The sequence below is a fragment of the Pan troglodytes genome, chromosome 15 (genome assembly GCF_028858775.2).
Source record: "Pan troglodytes isolate AG18354 chromosome 15, NHGRI_mPanTro3-v2.0_pri, whole genome shotgun sequence".
Classification (NCBI taxonomy): Eukaryota; Metazoa; Chordata; class Mammalia; order Primates; family Hominidae; genus Pan; species Pan troglodytes.
In genome coordinates this window covers 72,355,757-72,377,482 of record NC_072413.2, presented here as the reverse complement: position 1 = coordinate 72,377,482, position 21,726 = coordinate 72,355,757, and the positions used below count along the sequence as shown (strand labels likewise).

At 50.5% G+C, this 21,726-nt stretch overlaps 1 protein-coding gene across 1 annotated transcript; it reads left to right on the top strand.

The window, feature by feature from the left end:
- The first annotated feature begins 1,079 nt into the window (after window positions 1-1,079).
- On the top strand, window positions 1,080-21,359 carry SYNDIG1L (synapse differentiation inducing 1 like). The gene is made up of 4 exons (XM_003952538.5): window positions 1,080-1,384; window positions 17,454-17,927; window positions 19,269-19,409; window positions 19,565-21,359. Exons 2-4 carry the CDS (start codon window positions 17,511-17,513, stop codon window positions 19,721-19,723), a joined length of 717 nt encoding a protein of 238 aa, XP_003952587.2. The 5' UTR covers window positions 1,080-1,384; window positions 17,454-17,510; the 3' UTR covers window positions 19,724-21,359.
- Window positions 21,360-21,726: the final 367 nt, after the last annotated feature.

The following is a 21,726-nucleotide window of genomic DNA, read 5'->3' as shown; positions in this document are numbered from 1 at the left end:
TTGCAAACCCACACTTACCTTCAGAAAATGAGACTACTCTCTCCTCCTGACCTCCTGGGACTTTGGTGAGACTCAAGACCTTGTGAAGGCGCTTGAAGAATAGGTTCATCCACTGGTAACACTCAAGATAGGGCATCCCCATGCAAAAAAAAAAAAAAAAAAAAAAAAAAAGGAAACGCAGGTGGAGGTGGATAAAGAGCAGCACAGGGTGGAGACAAAGCAGCCAAAAGGCCTGCATTCGGATCTCAGGGCTCTTGCTGGGAAAACTCAGGGGGACGCTCACTCACTGAGTGCCTATTGAGTGCCAATGTGTCACGTATGTCATCTCATTTTGTCCTCATATGACCCCTCACTTTGTCCATGAGAAACCTGAGGCTTTAAGAGGTTAGGTAACTTGCTCGAGGTTATACAGCAAGTGGGACCCTAGGACAAAAACTTAGGTCCATGAGCTTTAAAACCTGTGCCCTTCCCAGCACAGCACTGAATCTCCAAATCACAGGATTTCATCCTTGTGAGCCCAGCGTCCTGGTCTGCAAAATTGGAGGGGGAAGGGGGACAGGGGGAGGGGGGCAGGGGGAGGGGAAGAGGGGAAGAGGGGGACTATATTGCCTAATAGAGTTGTTAAGAAAATTAAATGAGCTTATGTTGATTAAACACATTATCGGGCTTGGTATCTGGTATATAGTAGGTGCTCAATAAATGCTTTCTGTTTGTTTTTCTTTTTAGGGCAGATCAATGTTAAAAACTCAGGGCTGGCTTTGGAGCCTAGGAGCTCCAAAATGCTTCAAGAAGCCCAAGGGCCTCCCATCGCTCTGGGGTGCGCGGGAGGAAGGGAGAGAAGGCCTGGGAAAGAGGGCTCGGCTCCAGGAAGCGGGTACGCGGGTTCCAGCTGCGCGCCCCTCGCTTCGCCGCCTCCTCCGGGCTCCCCCGACTTCCCGCCCCGCCCCGCCCCGGAGCCGGGTCCGGAGTGCCTGGTGGGCTGATTCCGGAGCGTGGAAGGGAGCACGGAGCACGGAAGCGAGAGGGAGGCGGCGGCGGCGGGAGGCGGGAAGGAGGGGGACCCTCCTCGCTGCTCTCCCAAGTCGGCGCGGAGCCGCCTCGGGCCGGGCCGAGGGCTGCGCGGCGGCGGCGGCGGCGGCGGCGGGGCCCGGCCAGGATGCGGGGCTCCCGGGACCGCGCGGGGCGGGGCGGGCGGCGGCGGCGGGCTGCGGGCGGGAGCTGTCCGCGGTGCTGAAGCGGCGGCGGCTCAGGGACGCGGGGACGAGAGCAGGGGAGCCCTCCTGGGAGTTCCACGGCGACCGCGAGGCGGGGGCGCCGTCGCTCACCGGCCCATGCCGAGCCCCCGAGCCCCGCGGAGGAGGCGGGACCGTCCGCGGCGGGACAGGTAAGGGGCGGTCTGGGGGCGCCGCGGGAGCGCAGAGCTAGGCGCGGAGCGGGGAGTGATCTGGGGAGGGCACGGGAGCCCTCTCGGGGCTAGGGGCTCTGACTCCCTGCTTGGCCGCACCTTGCGCTCCGCCAAGGCTTGCACTTCGTCCCTCCCTACCCCTCATCCTGCAGGCTGGGGGTGTTGGGAGGGGGCTGAGGAACTGGGGTCAAGACACCATAACCTCACAACATCAGGCCTTGACCCTGACCTCAGGCAGCTCCTAGACATCCTGCCTACTGACGGCAAGAAATACTGATTAGAGCCTCAGACTCCCTGGTACCCCAGTCCCCACCAAGGTTTTGCGACACTAGCAAAATCTGAGCAGGCTTCACTAAGCTCCCCTCTTCTGGCACCCAAACCTGCTCACCCGGGTGACTGAGGTGGCTGTGGTACCCCCTGCTCTGAGATTTCTCTGCCCTGGAAATGGCTCTTGGGCCAAGGGATTGGCTCTTGGGCCAAGGCCCCTTAGGATGGATTAACCCATTTCTTCAGGGAAGGAAGGAGGTCCTGGAAGATACCTCAATTTTTTTTTTCCTATGACACTCTTGACGCTCACAGAAGCAGGCAGGATTTGCATCGCATCTCTTGGCGCATGAGGGCAAAGAGTCAGGGAACCTGGGCCCTGTTTTCTATTATGTGCTGGTGACCCTAGACAGAGCCTCCATTAGGAGTTCTCTCTCTTTCTGGCAAGAGTGTGCTGAATGAGCTCATTCAGGCCTGCAAAGTGCTTCTAGTTCTTCAGAGCAGAGTTCTCTATGACTGGCAGAATGTAGCGATCAAAATAAAACTGCGTGGAGGAAGAATTGGCCTACCCTTGTGGCTGACCACTTCTTTCTACTGCTTTATCCCCACCCTCCAACCCAACACAACTTCCCTACCCCCAGGGGTAGAAAGAGCACTAGAGTAGGAGTTCCTGGCTGGGTGCTGGCATTTACTCGCTTTAGCTAGTTCCCTAAGCTCTTTCAACCTCATCCTCCTCACCCCTAGAGTGGGGATAAGGTCACCGCTCTGCTCACCTCAGGGAACTGCCTTGGGACCCAATGAAAAACAATGCACCTGATTGGAGGCTTGCCACCTGTACATCTCCATACCAGTGTGCGCTGCTGTCACTGTTCCCAACCCCTAGCCAGGCCTGCTGGCAGTGACCTGATTATTGTCACCCCTACCCCCTCTTCTCCCAGCATGGCCATGTCTCCCTTTGTCCTTGGCCACCGTGGGGTCCCAGAATCAGTGAAGCCAAACTTATAAACCTTAAGGAGAAAAAAGTGTGCCCTCCCTTCTTCTCCTCTTCCATCATCACCTATAGGAGATAATATAAGGTGAGAGTCTGACTCACCGGTTTTTATTTTTTCTCCCTAAGAACCACAGATCTAGGGAAAGAGCTCCCTGAAGGCAGGAATTGTGTTGTTTTCATCTCTTTGTCCCCCTTCATGACCCCCTCCCCAACAGCACCTGGAAGATAGTAAGGACTCAGTAATCGGGTGTAAAATGAGGGAATGAAATGTTAAAATGTATCAGAATAAAAGCATTTAACTGGGAGTCAGAAGCCCTGTGTTCTGGTCACAGATCTGCCGCTGTCTCAGGCAGGTCCATTCCCCTCTGGGGGTTCATTTTTCTCATCTGTAAAAGAAGAGAGTTGGGCTAGATGAGTTAAGATTTCAAGCCCTGATATTCTGTAGGGCTTTCTGAGGCTGTCCTAAACCCATAAACCCCTCAATTCTGCTTGAATACAGGATGCCGGCTTTATCAACCTGGTTTGACAACAAAGTTAATGACCTTTTAGTAATGAACTGGATTTTATGAATGGAGTGAAAGTGAGCAATAGGAACCAGAAAAAGCCATTTATATTTCTGATGTTTTCTTAAGAACCCCCTCTCTTATTTCTCTGGGAAAGCCATAAGTGTGACTCAGAATGACTGAACTGAGAGGGGCTCCTGCCTCCAAGCCCAGAGGCCAGGAACCACCACCCCATTATCCCTGCCACCACCACCACCACCACCATCTCTTGTGAGTAACAAAGGGCCAGGGACCCCACCATTGGCCATCTCCTACCAGGGACCCTGCCTGGCTATGATCTCCCTCCTAGGAAGACCAGAGGAGGGGACAAGCAGGAAATATCCATCCCTACAGAGAATTTATATGTGTGTTACGTGTGTGTGTGTGTATATATATCAATCAAAATGAGTTTCTCTGATAATAATTTCCCTCAACTGTGGCAGGTCCAGCCGATGCTCAGAAAAACCTTAGCTAATTGGCATTTCGGTAGAGCTGAGTAAGCCATGCCAGTGACCTCGCCGAATTACTCTGTGAGTGCCCAGCCAGGGTGGGGGACCAGTCCCCCCTCCTCACGTCATCGCTTTCTGGCTCCCAGCTGTTGGTGCAGCACTGGCAAGAATCAGCTCTCTGGAGTTAATGGACAGTCACTAACCCTCATAACAAAGTGACGGCAGCAGCAGCAGCAACAGCAAGCTAGTGAGGTGTTTTCTTTTCTGCAAGGCTGGTCTGCAGAGGAGCTGGCCTGCTACTGGGGTGAGGACAATACACTAGCCTTCCTTCTGCAGCTGTTTGGGTGGACACCCCACTCCCAGAGCTGTCAGGGTGCAGGGCATCTCTGGTCACCCAGGCAGATGACATCTGGCTCCTCTCCTGACCGGGGAAAACTACCCATTGGCTGCTTCCTGTGTTCCCCTCTTGTTCCCTCCTTGCTGAGGCTTTTATTCTGGGCCCTTCTACAAGGCCTCAAAGGGAAAAAGGGAGTCAACCCTGGCATATGGCACATGATTGGGTGATCTTGGGGGCGGGGGGGCTGCTGAGAAAGAGGAAGAATAAATGCAACATGGTCATTAAGAAATTGTGTGGCCAGGTGCAGTGGCTCACGTCTGTAATCCCAGCACTTTAGGAGGCTGAGGCGGGTGGATCACTTGAGGTCAGGAGTTCGAGACCAGCCTGGCCAACATGGCGAAACCCCCATCTCTACTAAAAGTACAAAAAGTAGCCAGGCATGTAACTTCAGCTACTCGGGAGGCTGAGGCATGAATCACTTCAGCCTGGGAGGTGCAGGCTGCAGTGAGCCAAGATCGTGCCATTGCACTGCAGCCTGGGCGATAGAGGGAGACCCTGTCTTAAAAAAAAAAAAAAGAGAGAGAGAAAGGAAAGAAAGAAAGAAAAAAAAGAGAAATTGTGTGTGTGTGTGTGTGTGTGTGTGTGTGTGTGAAGAGAGAGATTAAAATGTTGAAATACACACATGCAGGTCCCTTCCCCTGCGTGATACACACAAAATGGCAGAAGCAGAGAATATCCAGAGATATCTGCACATCACTGGTTACCTTCAAGTCCAAAAGCCAATTCATCTGTGCATCCTAGAGGGGCTTCCAGCTCCAAAGTACACTGGGCAGACAGAAGCAGGAGGAACAGCCTTCAGCCTGGGAGAAGGAATATCCCAGTTCTCTAAACCTGCATTTTCCAACCCCTTTCCCTTCTCCGGGACTCAGCTGGCATCTCATATGGGGCAAGGTCCCCTCTGCTGCAAGCCAGGGGACACTAAAGACTGATCTTCACCCCCGCCGTTTATGTCAAGTCCTCATTTCTCTTACCTCCCGCCTTATTCTCTCTTCTCCTTCCTCCCTGCAGCTGCCCCCACCCCCATCACCCAGCAAGCAAACCAAGCAGGGAGTGGGGCCGGATGCTGAAACTCTTCATTAGGTGTGTTATCTTCCGCCATTAGATGTGCTGTTTGCTTCTAAGTGGTTGGGAATGAGCTGCTTCAGCGGAGAGACAGGTTGTTTCAGTGAGAAAAAAGATTTGATTTCCACCTGAAAATGGACTAATTTGAGTAGCAGAGCCACCATCCCAATCCTGTCAGCAATCTTCACCCTTGTCAGCCGCAAGCCCATCTCCCAAGCAGGTGGATTATGCTTTAAAGGAGAGGCCAGTCTGGCCCGTGGGAGCCCAGGGTGGCAGGGGGTAGAAAGAGGGCAATTGATTCTCCCTGTAAGACAGTGACTAAGAAACCTCCCGTGGGAGCCAAGAAGTGTTCAAGCTGTTTTATCTGTCTTTCCCGGGTTCCCCCATCAGCTTTCTCCTCTCCTTTTCTGATCTCTCTTCTTCCCTCCTCTTCTCTCTCTCCAAAGGTCCTTCGACGATTCTCAAATCTCTTTCCCGCCCTGAACACTACCTAGGGCTTCGACTCCATACATCCAGCAGCCAGGCAGAATTTCTACTCTTTAACACACTTTAAAACAAAACTCGTCCACTTCTCCCCATCCTGCTCTTCTGTGTGTGTGTCTGTATGTCCCATTTTTCCAGCTTGGTACTTGGTGGGCCTTTTAATCTAAATATTCCTTTTTGTTTTTTAGTTCAGGAAACACTTGACGCTTCTGCTTCTTTGTTATTTTTCTCCTCTAGTCTTTCCGTTGTGTCTTTCTGAAACTCCTATTAGATTGATGTTGGACCTCCTGGGACTCTCCTTCATGTCCCTTACCTTTCTTTTACCTTTTCCATGTTTCTGTCTTTTTGCTCTATGTCTTAGACAATTTCATTTACTTTTTCTTTTACATTGAAAGGTCTTACTTTATCTATGCCTAGTCTATTATCCAGTCTTTTCGTTGAATTTTTGAAAATTTCGGCGATTATTTTTAATTTCCAAAATGCTCATGTTCTTGAATTGCTCTTTTTCATAGCAGCCTGTTATTGTTTCATAGATGCAGTGTTCTTTTATATCTGCCTGAGGATATGAATTCAAAAAATTTTTTTTCAAAGTTTTTTTTCTGTAACTTGAATGATTTGGGATCTTATTGGGTCATTTGTTCTATTTGTTTATTTAATCCTTCTCTTTTATTTTCCTGTAGTTGTTTTTTATTATCTTTTGTTGTCCATTTATACTTAGGAATGAAGGAAGGCATTGACTAGAACAAGCAGCTAGTATGAATTTCCTCTGAAGTTGGCTAAGTTTGTTTCCACAGTAGGCCACTCTTCTGAATGGGAGTTGTTCTTACCTCCAGTGTTTGGGGCTACAGGTTTCTCTACACTGATTTCCTCACCAAGGAATCTCATCTGCTCTTTATCTCCAGGAATTTCTGGCCCACTGATATAATTCTTTTTTGTTTTCCACAGGATTTATTATGATTTTATTCTTTTAAAAGATATACATCCTGTCATTTTAATAGAAACTTAAGAAGGAAAAGAGGTGGTCATTTGTGTTCAGGCTACCCTCTTGAACTGGCAGCAGCCTCCCCTTAGGTTTTCTGTCTCAGGTGGTTGCATGGCCTTCTATTTGGTTGACAAAGCCAGAAACCTGGGAGTCACTTTTGTCGTCTTCCTCTTCCTCACTTCTAGTGACCCACAGATTCCTGTTCATTTAGCCTCCTAATTGCTCCTTAGATCTGACTCTTCCTCCTTTTCAATTCTGCCACAGATCAGTTTCAGGTCCTCATCCTCTCCTGCCTGCATTTTTTTTTTTTTTTGACAGAGTCTCACTCTGTCACACAGGCTGGTGGGTGGCATGATCTTGGTTCACTGCAACCTCCGCCTCCCAGGTTCAAGTGATTCTCCTGCCTCAGCCTCCCAAGTAGCTGGGATTACAGGTGCACGCCACCACACCTGGTTAATTTTGTGTTGTTAGTAGAGATGGGGTTTCACCATGTTGGCCAGGCTGGTCTCAAACTCCTGACCTCAAGTCATCCACCCGCCTCAACCTTCCAAAGTGCTGGGATTGCAGGTGTGAGCCACCGTGCCTGGCCTTCTGCCTGCATTCCTACAATAGTTTCTTAACAGGACTCCTAGCCTCCATTCTCACCCACCTTAAATCCTTTCTATCCCCTGCCGCCCATCAGAGTGCTCTGTCTAAAACATAGGCATGACCATAGAACTTTCCTGCTACACCCATCACTGGCTCCCCAGTGCTCCTCTGCATGGCATGGGAGGCCTTCCCACCTCTCCTGCCTCATTCCATCGCTACCAAACTCCCTGGCTTCCCCTCTATATCACTACCCCATGCTTTTGTGCTATAACCTCTTCTGGAAATGCCCTTCTCTCATTCGCTCACCTAGATGATTACTTTTTCCTTCAAGACTGAGTTCAGAAGTCACCTGCTCTGAGAAGCCTCTTCCTAGTTCTCACCATCACGTTTGCTGCCATCCCATAATAGGGGTCCCTTATCAATGCACCCATAGCATTCTGTGTGCTGCTAGCACAACTTACTCCATCTATTGAAACTTTGTATTTGCTAGTCTGTGTTTTCTACCCTTCCTCACAGCAGGTGCCACTTCTGGTTTATTTTTGCAACCCAATAACTGGCCTGAAGTAATTGTTCAAGAAATGTTTATTGTGCAGAACCAAATGTGCCTCAGCCAGATGTATTCCGTCTACCCCAAATCCTGGAAAGTACTTTCTTCCCAGAGAGTCTCAGTACACCTAGCTCACCCATTCACTAATTCACTCATTCATTCATGAGATCCACTGTCTATTGAGTGCCTAGTATATGCCACGCAAGGGGATGCAGGGAGGAGCAAGACAGACCGTTACCACCCCGCTGGAGCTCACAGTCTGGTGAAGGAGAAAGACGCTAATGAATGAATCACACATATATAAATAGAGACTGTGATAAGCACTTTGAGGCAAGGAGCATGGAGCCGTGAAGAGCAGATAACCAGGGAGGCGAAATCTAGACTGAGGAATTAGGGATGGCCTCTCTAAGGAAGTGACCTTTGAGCTGAGAGCTAGAGCATCCTAATGTGAGTGCAGCTTCTGACAAACAGAGATGGGAAGTGAAGGAGAGAGGGGACATGAGCTGAAAGGGGGAATGGCACTGGGGAATGATGTGCCAGTGATCTGTTGCTGCCCAACTACCCCAAAACCTAGTGGCTTAAAACAACAGACATTTTATTATACTTCACGACTTCGGAGGGTCAGAAATGCAGGCAGGGTTTAGCTATGTGATCATTCCACTCTGTATGGCATTAACAGAGGTCACTTGGTGACAGATGGGCTGGTTTGAAGAACCGAAAATGGCTTCACTCACAATGGCTGGCATCTTGGGGATGATGAGGAGGCTGGGCTCAGCAGCTTCCATCGATGAGAGCATCTATACACACATGGCCTTTCCAGCATGGTGGCCTCAGAATCATCCAACTACTTACAGAATGGCTCAAGATTCCAAGAGCGAGTGTTCCAGTGAGCAAGGTGAAAGATGGCCTTTTATGCCTTGGCCTCAGAAGTCACATAGCATCACTTTTGCTGTGCTCTGTGGTTGAAGCAGTTGCAAGCCCACCCAGATTAGGGAGAAAGGGCATAGACCCCCTAACTCTTCCTAGAAAGAGTGTCAAATTATTTGCAGCCAGGTTTTACAATCATCACAATGATTTTATTTTTTAAGTGAGGGAGACTACAATATGTTGAAGTGCCATTAGGAAGGATCAGGAATTAGGAGCAGTTGGAGACAGAGGCGAGAGAAAGGATAATCAATTGTGTTAGGCTTGCTGAGAAGGCAAACTGAAACAAAGAAAGCTCAGTTCCCCATTTTCTTTGACTCTGCCAACCTCGCCCCCCTCGCCACCCCTGGCTCTTTCTCCCTTTATTCTCAAATGCAGCAAGCTGCAGCTAATGACTCCAAGCTGGCTTGGTGGCTCTTTCGCTTATCACCAGCCAGAAATCTTCAAATCCAGCGCCAAGCCATCAACAAACAGCCACCAGAGTCACAACACTTCACAGTTTACAGAACAGTTTATACATGATCTGATTAGAAGATGGTCTAGCGCCTGTTCTAAAAGATTTCACCTTTTCCCTGGATTTTAATAATTTACATTTAATCTTCTGCCCGATTAGGAAGTCCTGGTTTTTATCTCTCAGTTTAAAAGCAATCTCTCTTGTTGCACTGAGAGATAGTGGTCAGTATCTCAACTTCTTCACAAAGGCTCGGTATTTATTTGAATCCAGACCCTTGGGGTTATCTAGGCAGCTACCCCTGGGCTGCTAAATCACCCTAAATCTCTTAATCTTTTTTTAACGCTCCCATTTCTCATTCCTGTCACTTAAGACTCTGGTTTTAACTCATTCAAGATCAACTCCTCACCACTCTCACGCCTACCACATATCACAACCCTCCATATCCACCAATCACATAGCTCCATGCAGTTATGCCCTGAAAGGAGTGGGAAGTCAGAGCCCAGGCTTTAGACTAAATCAAACCTGGGTCAAATCCAGTCTCTGTCACTGTTTAATCTTGGGCAAGTTCTGAGCCTCAGTTTCCTCATCTAAACAATGGGGAATAATAATAACCGGCTTCATTTGTTGTTGTAAAGTTTTGAGATAAAGCACATGGAACACCTCATGGGAGGATGCAATAAATAGCAGCTGTTACCATTTTACAGGGTTCTGATAAAGGCTGACCCCATCCTAGGGTGTGAGCCAACTCCTGGTCATATACACCACACTGTCCTTTTGGCCTCTCTTTAACGGTGTTCACGATGCCTCCTCCCAATCAGGTCAGAGCCCACCAGGCAGTGCACACAGCAACCGTCCTCAAGGTGTCAGCCCTACAGCAAATCCTGGAGAACATGGTCTTGTTCAGGCCAGCTGTTTTATCACCTTTGCCAGGACCTCTGGTCTCCCATCCCTGCATCTGTTTGGTGGCTAAAAGCATGCATTCTGGTCAAACAGACTTGGGTCAAATAGAGCTCTGCCACTCTCTAGCTGTGTGATCTCAGAAAATCGATTTAATTTCTCTAAACCCCAGTTTCCGCACATGTTAAAGAGGATGGATTAAATGAGATAACCCATTTGAAGCACTTGGCATGGCGTTCAGAACAAAACAAGCACCCAATAATGGTAGCTGATACATAGTGGCATTAGGGTACCATGATTCTGACGTCAGACTTCCAAGGCTCATGTCCAGCTCTCCACTCACCAGCTGTGTGCTGTGGGCACCTACAACTTTCCTATGCCTCAGTGTCTTTTGCTGTAAAATGGAGATGATGATGACATAGACTTCACATGGCTAGTATAAGGATTAAATGAGATGATATATAGCATTTAGAACAGTGTCTGGAGCACAGTAAGAACTTAGTAAGCACAGGGTGTTATTATTATTCCATCCTTTTACTCTCAACCTTTTTGGATTGTTACATTTAAGTTTCATTGCTTATTTGCAGCATATTTTGTTAAGTCCAATCTATCTTTTTTGTTTGTTTGGTTGGTTGGTTTGTTTTTGTTTTTGAGACAAAGTCTTGCTCTGTTGCCCAGGCTGCAGTGCAGTGGTGCAATCATGGCTCACTGCAGCTTAGACCTCCTGGCCTCAAGCGATCCTCCCGCCTCGGCCTCCCAAGTAGCTGAGACTACAGGTGTGCACCACCACACCTGATTGATTTTTTTATTTTTTGTAGAGATGGGGTTTCATTATATCGCCCAGGCTGGTCTTGAACTCCTAGGCTCAAGTGATCCACCCACCTTGGCCTCCCAAAATACTGATTACAGATGTGAGCCACCATGCCTAGCCTCTTTGTCTTTTTTAAGTCATCTTTGAGATATAATACACATGACAAAATTCACTAATTTTAAGTGTACAATTCAATTTGTTTTGTGAAATATATGTAGTCCTATAATCACTACCACAACCAAGAGATAGAACATTAGAACATGTGGAAAAAGAAAATATAAAAGAAACAATAAATTAAAAATTATAAAATAAAATAAAGAGATACATTTAAAAAAGAGAGAGAACAATTCTGACATTCCTTAAAGTCCTCAGGCCCCTTTCTAATCAATGCCCTCCTCTCCCCCCAGCCCTGAGCAACTACCCATCTGCTTTCTGTCGCTATAGTTTTGCCTTTCCTAGACTTTCAAATAAGTGGAATAAAACACTATATGACTATCTTTGTCTTTTTTTGGGCAATTTTATTCCATTTACATTCATTGTCATTACTGATGTAGTTGGTTATAAGCTTAACATCTTAACTATTTACTTTCTATTTGTCTCACCTATTCTATATTCCTTTTTCTATTTTTTCTTGCCTCCTTTTTGATAGCACTATCCTTTTGGATAGTACTTTGGGAGGCCAAGGTGGGAGGGTCGCTTGAGCCCAGGAGTTTGAGAACAGCCTGGGAAACATGGCAAAACCCTGTTTCTACAAAAAATACAAAAAAATAGCTGGGCGTGGTGGTACATGCCTATAGTCCCAGCTACCTGGGAGGTTGAGATAGGAGAATCCCTTGAGCCCAGAAAGTCGAGGCGCAGTGAGCTGGAATCATGCCATTGCACTCCAGTCTGGGAAACAGAATAAGACCCTGTCTCAAAAAAAAGAAAAAAAATTTATTATTTCATATTCCTCATAGTGGTTATACATTTTTTTACTCTTTTCTCAGTGACTATCAGAGCAGTGGTTCTTAAAGTGTGGTCCCTCAACCAGCAGCAGCATCAACATTACCTGGGAACTTGTTAGAAATGCAAATTCCCAGGCCCCACCCCAGAATCATAAACCGTTAAGGTAAAATCCAGCAATCCAGGTTTAACAGGTCCTCCCTGTGAGGTTGATGCATGCTGAAGTCTGAGAACTCCTGCCCTGAGACAACTTTCGCTTCTGGCGGGCAGCTGTGTGCAGATCCGACAAGGGGTGGAGCCGATTCAAAGCCTGGTTTCAGTGCTGTGAGGGCTGGTTTGTTTCTGAGTTGCTCCTACTTCCAGCATGTAGCCCTAAAGAGGTCCCAGTTGAAAACCAGGGTATTTATTGGGGGCCCTCCTCCTTAACAGGCCCTGACCTCCAATTTTTCACCCCTAGCCCTGAGGTTTCTGGAAGAGCAGCCTCTAAGCTGCCCCTTAGGAATCAGGAAAGGTCTCAAAGGGAAACGCAGTGCCAAGTGTCAGGCTGGCCTCCCTGTGTTTCTCTTTCCTCTGGGATCTTGGCATTCTGACCCTCCAGTTCTTACTCCCTTGGTGATTCCTTGAAGCCTTCATATTACGCACCCACCACACCACTTTTCTAGCTGTTATTGGCGGTTTGGTGTGACATGACTTAGTCTGCCCCAGCTGAAAAAGGAAGCCCTCTGTCCTGTTGTTATTCTATTACCAGGAATCTAGAGTCAACACGAGCATTTACAACAGTTCCCGGCACATGGTCAAGAACTCAGTAAGTGTAAGTTATTCTTCTTCTCCCAATAAAATCCTAGAGTCATATTGAGCTGAGTTGTTAAAAATCAACTCCTCCTAAATCTCTCATACATTTGACAGATAAACGAACCAATGTCACACCGTATGATTGGACTCCAATGCAATTGGACTCAGCAGGAGACTGTAATTGGACTCCAGCGGATTCCTGAATGGTTTCCTGCCCCTGGTCTGGAAGGTGGCAGTGTGCTCTCCATCCCCAAATCAGGGAGTGGGAAACCTTCGGGCCCAGCTAAGTTCTCCGCTCAGAAAAAGACAACCTGGGTGCTGCGGCCTCAGAGCCACCTTCTCTCCCTCTCCCATTGTGGGACCCAGACCCACAGCCCCAGCTGCACAATTTGGAGCAATCTCAGCTTCAGAATTCCAGACCTCTCATATCGTTCCTCTGGAGCAGAGTACACACAGGCATGCCTACACACACACGTGTGCGTGCATGCATACACAAACAAACACACACGAGTGTGGGCACACTCACCCGTAGGTCCTCAGGTAACCACACAGGGTCTGGAAGGCACACACCGTCCAGGGAAGACTAAACCACAACGGTGGTGATGATAATTGCTCTGCTCTGAGTGCCGGTCCCTTACTCCAGTGAACAGGGAGAGGCAGACCCAAGGAATGGGCTGAAAGGCCAGGCCAAGCCAAGGGCAGGAAGGCTGTGTCTGGGGACCTGCCACCCTCTCCTTCTGGTCAGGAATCTGTGCTGGGTCTCCAGGATCACGTCCGCGAACTCCCCATGTGGCCCTAGTAGGATATGGGGTGAGTATGAGCTGTGTAGAGAACCGTGACCCTTGGCTGGACTGTGAGCAGATGCAGCTGCTGCTAACTCAGATTGCTTTATGGAAGAAGAGGTGTGTGTGGGTGTGAGTGTGTGTCTGTGTGTGTGTGTGAGTGTATATGTGAGGGGGCAGGCTTTAATGCTGTGCTCAGCCGCCAAACCTAGAAAGAACCCCTCAGCCTAAGGAGGTTTTAAACTGATTTTAGATAATTTGGCTCAGAAGAAATCTATGCACTTAATTTTTTTCTGGTTTAAAAGTAGTACATGCTCATTGTAAAAAAAAAAAAATGTGGAAAACAGAAAAACCAGAGTATAAAAAAGAAAATGAAAAGCACCTGTGCTCCCACCCCTGGAGATAATCACTCTTGACATTTTGGCGGAGTTGAGATTACATGCATTTACCATTTTCTTTTCTTCTTTCTCACCGAATCTGCAATGAGTATTTTCTCACGTCATTACTCTTTGTAAACCTGTTCGAAGGCCTCGTACCACCGTATTGTGCACAGTAATTTATTTAACTTGTTCCCAATTGCTGGACGTTTAGGTGGCTTCCAGTTTTTCATATTGTGTAAAGCCAGGACCATGTGTCTTTGTGCATGAAGTGCTGAGAAGCCCTGCTTAGAGGCACCATCAGAGCCCAAGGGAGGAGGAAAGCTGGGAAAGGCTGAGTGTGGCTGGGATTGCGGAGGCTCAGCTGGGTGTACTTTGACCAAGAAAGTCTGACAGGAGCAGTGATGAGGGAATAGGGGGAAGAACTGGGATTCAGCTGCCCCTGCCTGCTTTGAACAAGTGTCCTTCAAATGCCCCTATGGTCTTCAGGTATCTTTCCATCCCTCCTGGAGAGATCAGACAGGAGGGCAGTCCTCCTGGTGAGACAGAGCATAGGGCAGGGGTGAGTCAGATGCAGTAATCTGCTCTGTGGGCCCTGGGGCTGCCCACTCCCACCCCAAGGCCCCTGCATGCCTCAGCCCGCATGGATGGTGACAGCACAGTGCACCTGACTCGAGGCTGCAGATTGAAGGGACATACATTATGGCCAGCTGGGGGAGAGGCTGGAGGACCTTTGGGGGCCATGTCCTCCATTCCCAGAGGGTGGGCAAGATGGGCAGGGGTGGAGGGGCAGGGCTGCGACTGGGGCAGTACAAGGGCAGTCGGGAAGCCCGAGATGAATCCATGGCTCTGTCGCCCATCTGGAAAACTGATGCCTTGCTTTCCTTTGCCTTCCTCAACCTGCTCAAGGGGCTATGGTAGGGAAGGGGATGACTGTGCCCCTCACTAGGCTCTGCATGTGTTCACCTACCCCCGACCCTCAAAAGGGGGCAGAGGACAACAAGACTTCACTTCTGTGGGGTTCCTTGGGGGCACAGGATCATGGAATGTTAGTGCTACAGTTGATTGACACCAGTGGCCATTTCATACAATCACTCACTGGGGAAACTGAGGGGCCACATCAAAAAGCTGATGGGGGTGGACCGGGCATGGAATCTCAGTGTACGTGACTCCCAAATCCATACGGCTTACAGAGCTCACATGCCCTCAACCCCACACCTACGGTCACATCCATTGGGAGAAGGGAGACCATGGCAGGGGCTCCAAAGCTGCCCTTGGAGGGCAGAAGAGACCAGTCCTGCTGGAAATCTGCCCAGAGGAGCCCAGCCACGAGCCCAGCCCAGCAAGGCCTCTGCCTTGGGCACTCTGTGCTCCCCACCTGCTGGAAGGTGCCCTCCACATCACTATAATCCAAGGGGTTCCCTGTATTTTTGACCCCCAGAGAGGAAGGAGGAGGCCCTGCATTTATGAGCACTGAAGAGCTATGATCCAAGCCTGCATGACCTGCCCAAGCCTGTGCGCCCTATCTCTGCCTGTGGAGAGACGTCTGCCACAGCTGCATGACAGCCTATATGGAACTCACCTCTGGTTGATGCATCAGCAGGGCCCTCAGGCCCATGGCAGCCCAGCATCTCCGGACCATCTGTGCCCTCCCTGGGGGAGGAGCTGGCGCTTGGGCCACAACCCCTTCTCTGAGTAACCCCCATGATTATTTGTTAGATGTTCTTGGAGCCCAGCTTAGAGGCAGCCAGTCTTGGATTCAGAGCTGAGAGCCACGGGTAGTGTCTTCTTGCCCCCTTGCCCTCATGCAGCCAGCAGCCCCCACCCCGCTTCCTAGGAAGTCAGCCAGGGGATCCTGGCCCCTCATGGACACACCCTCAGTGTCTTCGTCCAGGTCTGATTGGCCCCACTCCTCCCTTGCTCTGTCCCAATACCTGGGCATTGTTCCTGGAGCCATGCTCTGTCTTCGGGTTTCTCAGGAACCAGCTTCCTAGCATCCAGACATTTCTCTTGGGGCAGAAGCAGAAACTGCTCTTTTCCAGGATTTGGCTGTGGATTCTCATGGGGGCTGGGACTGGAGAGGTGACTAGATAATCGCAGGCCTGGGAGCAGAAGGATCTCCCTGCACTTTGCCCTTCACCCTTAGCAGAGACCTGCTAGAAGGCCAGACATGGCCCCAAGTGGGTGACGCCAAAGTCTGAAGCCCAGAAGTCAGGGCGGCAGCAGCCCCCTCTCTCAAAATCTACCACACATTCTCATCCCAGCCATCTCTTTGGCTCCACAAAACAACTTTATGGGGATGTATGGATGGTAATCCCTATTACCATCCACACCTTACAGATAAGGAAAGAGGGCACGAAGATCTGCCCAAGGCATCAAGACCAGGACTGAATCCCCAATCTTCAGATTAGAAATCCAGGGCAAGACACAGCCCCATCACCCTCCAGCTTTGCGATGGGCCAAGGAGGGGGACAGCAGGAGGTCCCCGGGGCCCCTAGCCTGCCCCTGGCCTCTCTCCATACCCCACTTGCACCTGCCACACCCAGTGTGTTGGGGGGGGGGCGGTTTATGGCTTCCCAGGTGCTCAGTAGGTGCTCAAAGCAGCTGAAGGAGGAAGGGAAGCCCTGAGTGTCTCCATACTTCCAAATGGGATGTGCAGGTCCAGACCTCAGAACCCAGGAGGCCCCACCTTAGATCCTGCAGGAACTTCTCAAAGTCCCAATTTGCCTTAGGGAGGAAGTTACTAAGGTGTATCCCTGTAAGACCATTGCTAGGGACAAGCGTCCTCCCTCAGTAAGAGCTGACAGCTGTGAGCACATGCCGTGTGCCGAGCTCTGGGCTCAGAGCGCTCCCATTCGACCCTAGAATGAATCCTTTCTCAACCCCAAGTCCCACCTGCCACTGAGTCCTGTCAATATTTCCCAGGATCAGTTCCCTTTCCTCCATCTACACCACTACTGAACCCCAGTTATCTTCGCTAGCCTGCAGCCATAGCAAAGGCCCCCTAATGGGGTCAGTCAGTCCAGCCCTCTCCAGTCCACTCCCCACACACAGCCATGGGGAAGGCTTCAGGACCCAGATCCTACCCTAGTACCCCCTCTTAGACTCAAGCAAGGCTGCACGGTCTGGCCCCCACACCCCATCGCACACCTCCATCTGTGCCCTGCACCACACCTGCCTTTTCCTGTATCCAACCACGGGGCCTTTGCACACATTCTTCCCTCTGCATGAAATGTGTTCTGCATCCCCTTCACCTCATTGACCCACACTCTTCCTTCAGATCTCAGCTCTAAGGCCTTCCCTCGGTCTCTGTGTCAGCTCCATCCATTGTGCGTGCTTACACGCACCTGCTGTACTTCTTCAGGGCAGAGACTTGATTTTACACTTGTCTTCTCCACCAGAATGGAAGTTTTGTGAAGACAAAGCAGGCATCTGCTCCCTCTCCCTACTTCTCATCTTTCTCACCATGGTACCCCGAGCATCCAGTACAGTGCCTGGCATATAGCTGATGCTCAATAAATATGTGTTGAATGGACAAATGACTAAGCCAACTCTGTGGGGTAAGCACTACTGCCAGTCCCAAGCCACAGACAAAGAAACGGAGGCCCTGAGAAGTGAAGTAGCCAGTTCCAGGTCCTGCATCTTGCAAAGGGCAGAGGCAGAGTTTGAGCCAAGTCCGACTGCAGGACCCACGCTCTTCACCACTTTAGGTCCTGCCTCCAGTGCCCTGGCCTCAGTGCTTGTCTGTCTTGCTCTTCTGACAGGCTCTGAGGACTGCTCAGCTGGCCCAGGCCCCCCTCCCCAGCAGCTGCCCCAGAACCATGGAGAGTCTGAGTGAACTACAGAACCCGCTGCTGCCCAGGAGCCCTGCCCATCTCCATGGCCCCTATCCCTACCCGGAGACCCCACCCAGCTGGTCCTGCCAGGAAAAGCTCTACTCCTACCTCCTAGGTGGCGCTGGGCCTGCCGGAGCCCACCAGCTCCTGGACCCAGGGTCCCTGCAGCTGGCCGTGGAGGCCTGGTACCGGCCCAGCTGCCTCCTGGGGAGAGACAAGGTCAAGGAGCCCAGGGCAGGCAGCTGTGAGACCAGCTTCACAGAGGACAGGGAGCCCCAGGAGGGGCCTCCAGAGCAGCCCACAGGACCTGGCCAAGCTGCAGAGAATGTCACCATCCAGACTGTGTCCTATGGGGTACAAGAGGAGCTGCGGGACCAGGAGGATGACCAGGAGGAAGAGGAGGTGAGTGCATGAGGTTAAAATGCAGATTCCAGCATGAGCAACACAAGGAGACCTTGACTCTACAAAAAAAAAAAAATTAAAAATTAGCCTGGCGTGGTGGCATGTGCCTGTGGTCCCAGCTAATCAGGAGGCTGAAGTGAGAGGATTGCTTGAGCCCAGGAGGTTGAGGCTGCAGTGAGCTATGATTGCACCACTGCACTCCTGCCTGGGTGATAGAGCAAGAGCCTGACTCAAAAATAAATAAATAAATAAATAAATAAATAAATAAATAAATAAAATGCAAGTTCCCAGAGCCCCATCACCAGATATTGAGATCTAATAGGCCTGGATTAGGGCCCAGGAATCTGTATACTACCAAAGAAAAGGGACTTGGGACACATGTACAGCCAATGCTTTGAGAAACACTAGCTTTGAGTTGACTATTTCATTGTTCAATAGCACTTGTTCTTGTTTTCTTAATTATATAAATAATTTAAACCCAGCACACTCAAAGATAACATTTTGGTGGATGATTGTGTAAGTCTCTTATTCACATTTTCCCCCAGCCCACTCCCCAGAAGAAATCTTGCTGTACATAGTTTTATAATCTGATTTTATTTCTCTAAGCAACATATTTTAGTATTGCTCCATGTAATTTAATGTATTCCTGAGAGGTGATTGTTAATGGTTACATGGTCTTCCATTGTGAGTTCTTCCATCATTTATTAACATAGTCTCCTGGTCACTGGTCATTGAAAGTGTTTCTTTTTCTTTTTTTTTTTTTTTTTGAGATGGAGTCTCGCTCTGTCGCCCCGGCTGGAGTGCAAAGGTGCGATCTCAGCTCACTGCAACCCCCGCATCCCAGGTTCAGGCGATTCTCCTGCCTCAGCCTCCCAAGTAGCTGGGATTATAGGCACCTGCCACCATGCCCAGCTAATTTTCGTATTTTTAGTAGAGAGGGAGTTTCATCATGTTGGCCAGGCTGGCCTCGAACTCCTGACCTCAGGTGATCCACCTGCCTCGGCCTCCCAAAGTGCTGTGAGTACAGGTGTGAGCCGCTGTGACTGGCCCATTGAGAGTGTTTCTCTTCTTTCACAATTGCTATCCTATGATGAACAACCCTGGATGTAGGTATTTACCTTCTTTCCTCGTGATAAATTCCTAAAAGTGGAATCATTGTGCCATTGTTAAGGCTTTTGGTAGAAAGTGCCAAGGCCAGCCTACATCCCCACCTGCGGCAGAAGAGACTGCTTGTTGCTCCATGTCACTGGCCACTGGGCATTGCCTTTTAAAAAACCTCTTGCCAGCCTGATGGGGCTGGGCTGATCCTGGGCCTGGTCACCAAACCCCACTGTTTTGCAGAGCGATGCCACTTCAACGGAGAGTGAAAGTGAAGACAACTTCCTCACGCTGCCTCCCAGGGACCACCTGGGACTTACTCTCTTCTCCATGCTCTGCTGCTTCTGGCCACTGGGCATTGCTGCTTTCTACTTCTCCCAGGGGGTAAGAGCACCTGGGGCCCAGGTCCCTTCTCTGGCCCGTCACTCTACTGGAGGGCTTGGCATCCCGTCTGCAGGATGGGGTCAGGGGCCTGGCAGGCTGGGCTGTTTGGCTGGGTGTGGGGACACTCCTGTTCATCAGCATGTCTCTCTCCCTAGACCAGCAAGGCCATCTCCAAAGGGGACTTCCGCCTGGCCAGCACCACCTCCCGCCGGGCCCTCTTCCTAGCCACACTCGCCATCGCCGTGGGGGCCGGTCTCTACGTGGCTGTGGTGGTGGCTCTGGCAGCTTACATGTCCCAGAACGGTCATGGCTAGTAGCCAGTAGGGCCTGCATCCTGACTCCCCTGCCCACCTGAGGAAGCAGTGGGGCTTGGGGTTGCAGACCCTATGGAAAGGCCCAGCCCCTGAAGATGATCCCGTGAGAGTGGCTTGCTGAGGGGGAGACCCCCATTCCACAGCCTGCAGAGCTCAGCCTTCACTTCTGCTTGCCCGCTGCTCCCAGCCCCAGAGCAGGGCCCGGGGCGCCACTCTCTAACCCAGGCTACAGACGGGAAACAGAAGGCAGGGCTGCCCACCAGGCCATCCCAGCAGGGCCTAGCTCCGTCCATTCTGCCCATTCCCTAGAGGATCTCCTGCCCTACAGCCAGCCCACCACCTACCCTGCCAACCTCCCCACAGAGAAAGAGCAGGAGGTTACAGGGAGGAAAGGGGGTGCCCAGAGCACAAGGGGACCCGTCCCAATCCTTTCAGCCCACAGGGATCTTCACCTGGGGACAGCCTGAGCTTCCCCCAACTCCACTGTCTGGCCCCATCATGCCCAGACCTCAGCAGGCCAAGAAGGAAATACGTGGAGGCAAGGGGGCCTCTTGCTGTCTCTGATTCTAGAGGGTGCTTATCTCTGCATGGGCTTGTGAGGCACTGTAGATTCTAGATAGGGAAGAGGAGCCTCGGTATGTAAACTCTGAAACAAGGGCAGGTTCTTGGAGCTTCTTCATGCGGGTGCAAAAGGCAGTTGCAATGACAGAGAATAGAGGGTCCTGAAATATTGCTGGACTACATGACTCTTCCTACTCTCCCCCCATTCCCCGCCCCTATCATCCTTTTCTGGGCTTTGCCTGGGGGTCCGTGAGCTGGTGCCATCACAAGTAGACTAGACCCAGAGAGTGCCCTCAGCTCACCAGCCACTGAGCGCAGGGCCCTAGGTCCAGCCCTGCAGAAAACGCAGCAAGGAGAGACCCTAGGGAGTAGTGAGTATAGATGAGGGAAGGGACTCAGGGAAGGAATGGCCTGCTGAGTAGTCAGCAGTGCTTAGGAAGGCTTCCTGGAGGAGGTATCCCTTGAGCAAGGCCTAGGATGAATAGAATTCATCTAAGGGATTTGGTCACATAACTCTTTGTATTTGTAGGCAGGGATGTGGCAGGAACCTTCCATGGGAAGCTTCCAGGCTGTTTGGATTCTGCCTGGAACATCTGGGCTGGAGTCAAACTACAGCCATTCCTAAGGGTTCTGCCAACTCAAGGAGGAACGTCACACCTGTCTCTCAAAGACCAATGATGTTTTCCCATCTCTGAATGCTAGGGGGTCAGTGGTGGGTACCTGGTTACCCCTGGGGCATCTTCACTGATACCTCTGCTCAGTGCCTGTCTCAACACCCTCAGCCACTAGGGCACATCCAGAATTTTAGAGACATCTCCAGGTAGGCGGGGGGCAGCACCAATGTGGGCAGGCCTGTCTGGACTCAAGCTACAGGCCTCTGCTGTGCATGATGTGGGAACCTGGTCATTCCCATGCCCCATCCAGAGCCCAGGGCTGTGGCTCCACCACTGAGCATCCCTTGTCCCACTGTCCTCCCCTGCCTCGGGCACTGCCCAGCCCTCCACTCCTGCATCACAGCAGTTTTAAGGTCCCATTATTGTACTGATTTATCCTTGTAATAAACGTTTCTGTAACACCTGGTGCCCTCTAGGTATCTTGCTGTGCTACCTGCCCCGCCTTTGCCTGAATCCCATTCTTCTCCAAGACTGACCTGTTGCTATGTCTGCTGCTCTGACCCCTGGCAGCCTGCGGAGAGGACAAGCCCACGTATGGGCCTTAGGAGGAGTGGTGGCCAGAGTGTCTGCACCATCCCAGGATTCCTCTGCTTGGAGTAGTCTGGCTGTAGAGTGATGGCCTGCATTTGGCTTGCTCTAGGCAAGCCAAAGCAAGATCCGTGCCTGGAAAAAAAGCTCTTCTAGGCTCAAGAGCCTTGGAGGACAGGGAGGAAGGGATGTGAGCCAAGGTGACTGAGGCTCCATGGAGCTGCCTGGAGCTACCAAGGG

Excerpts from the sequence above, each read along its gene's own strand:
- SYNDIG1L (XM_003952538.5), top strand. The coding sequence starts at position 17,511 with ATGGAGAGTCTGAGTGAACTACAGAACCCGCTGCTGCCCAGGAGCCCT. Across the intron at positions 17,928-19,268 it reads ATGACCAGGAGGAAGAGGAG|AGCGATGCCACTTCAACGGA; the intron begins GTGAGTGCATGA and ends ACTGTTTTGCAG. Across the intron at positions 19,410-19,564 it reads CTTTCTACTTCTCCCAGGGG|ACCAGCAAGGCCATCTCCAA; the intron begins GTAAGAGCACCT and ends CTCTCTCCCTAG.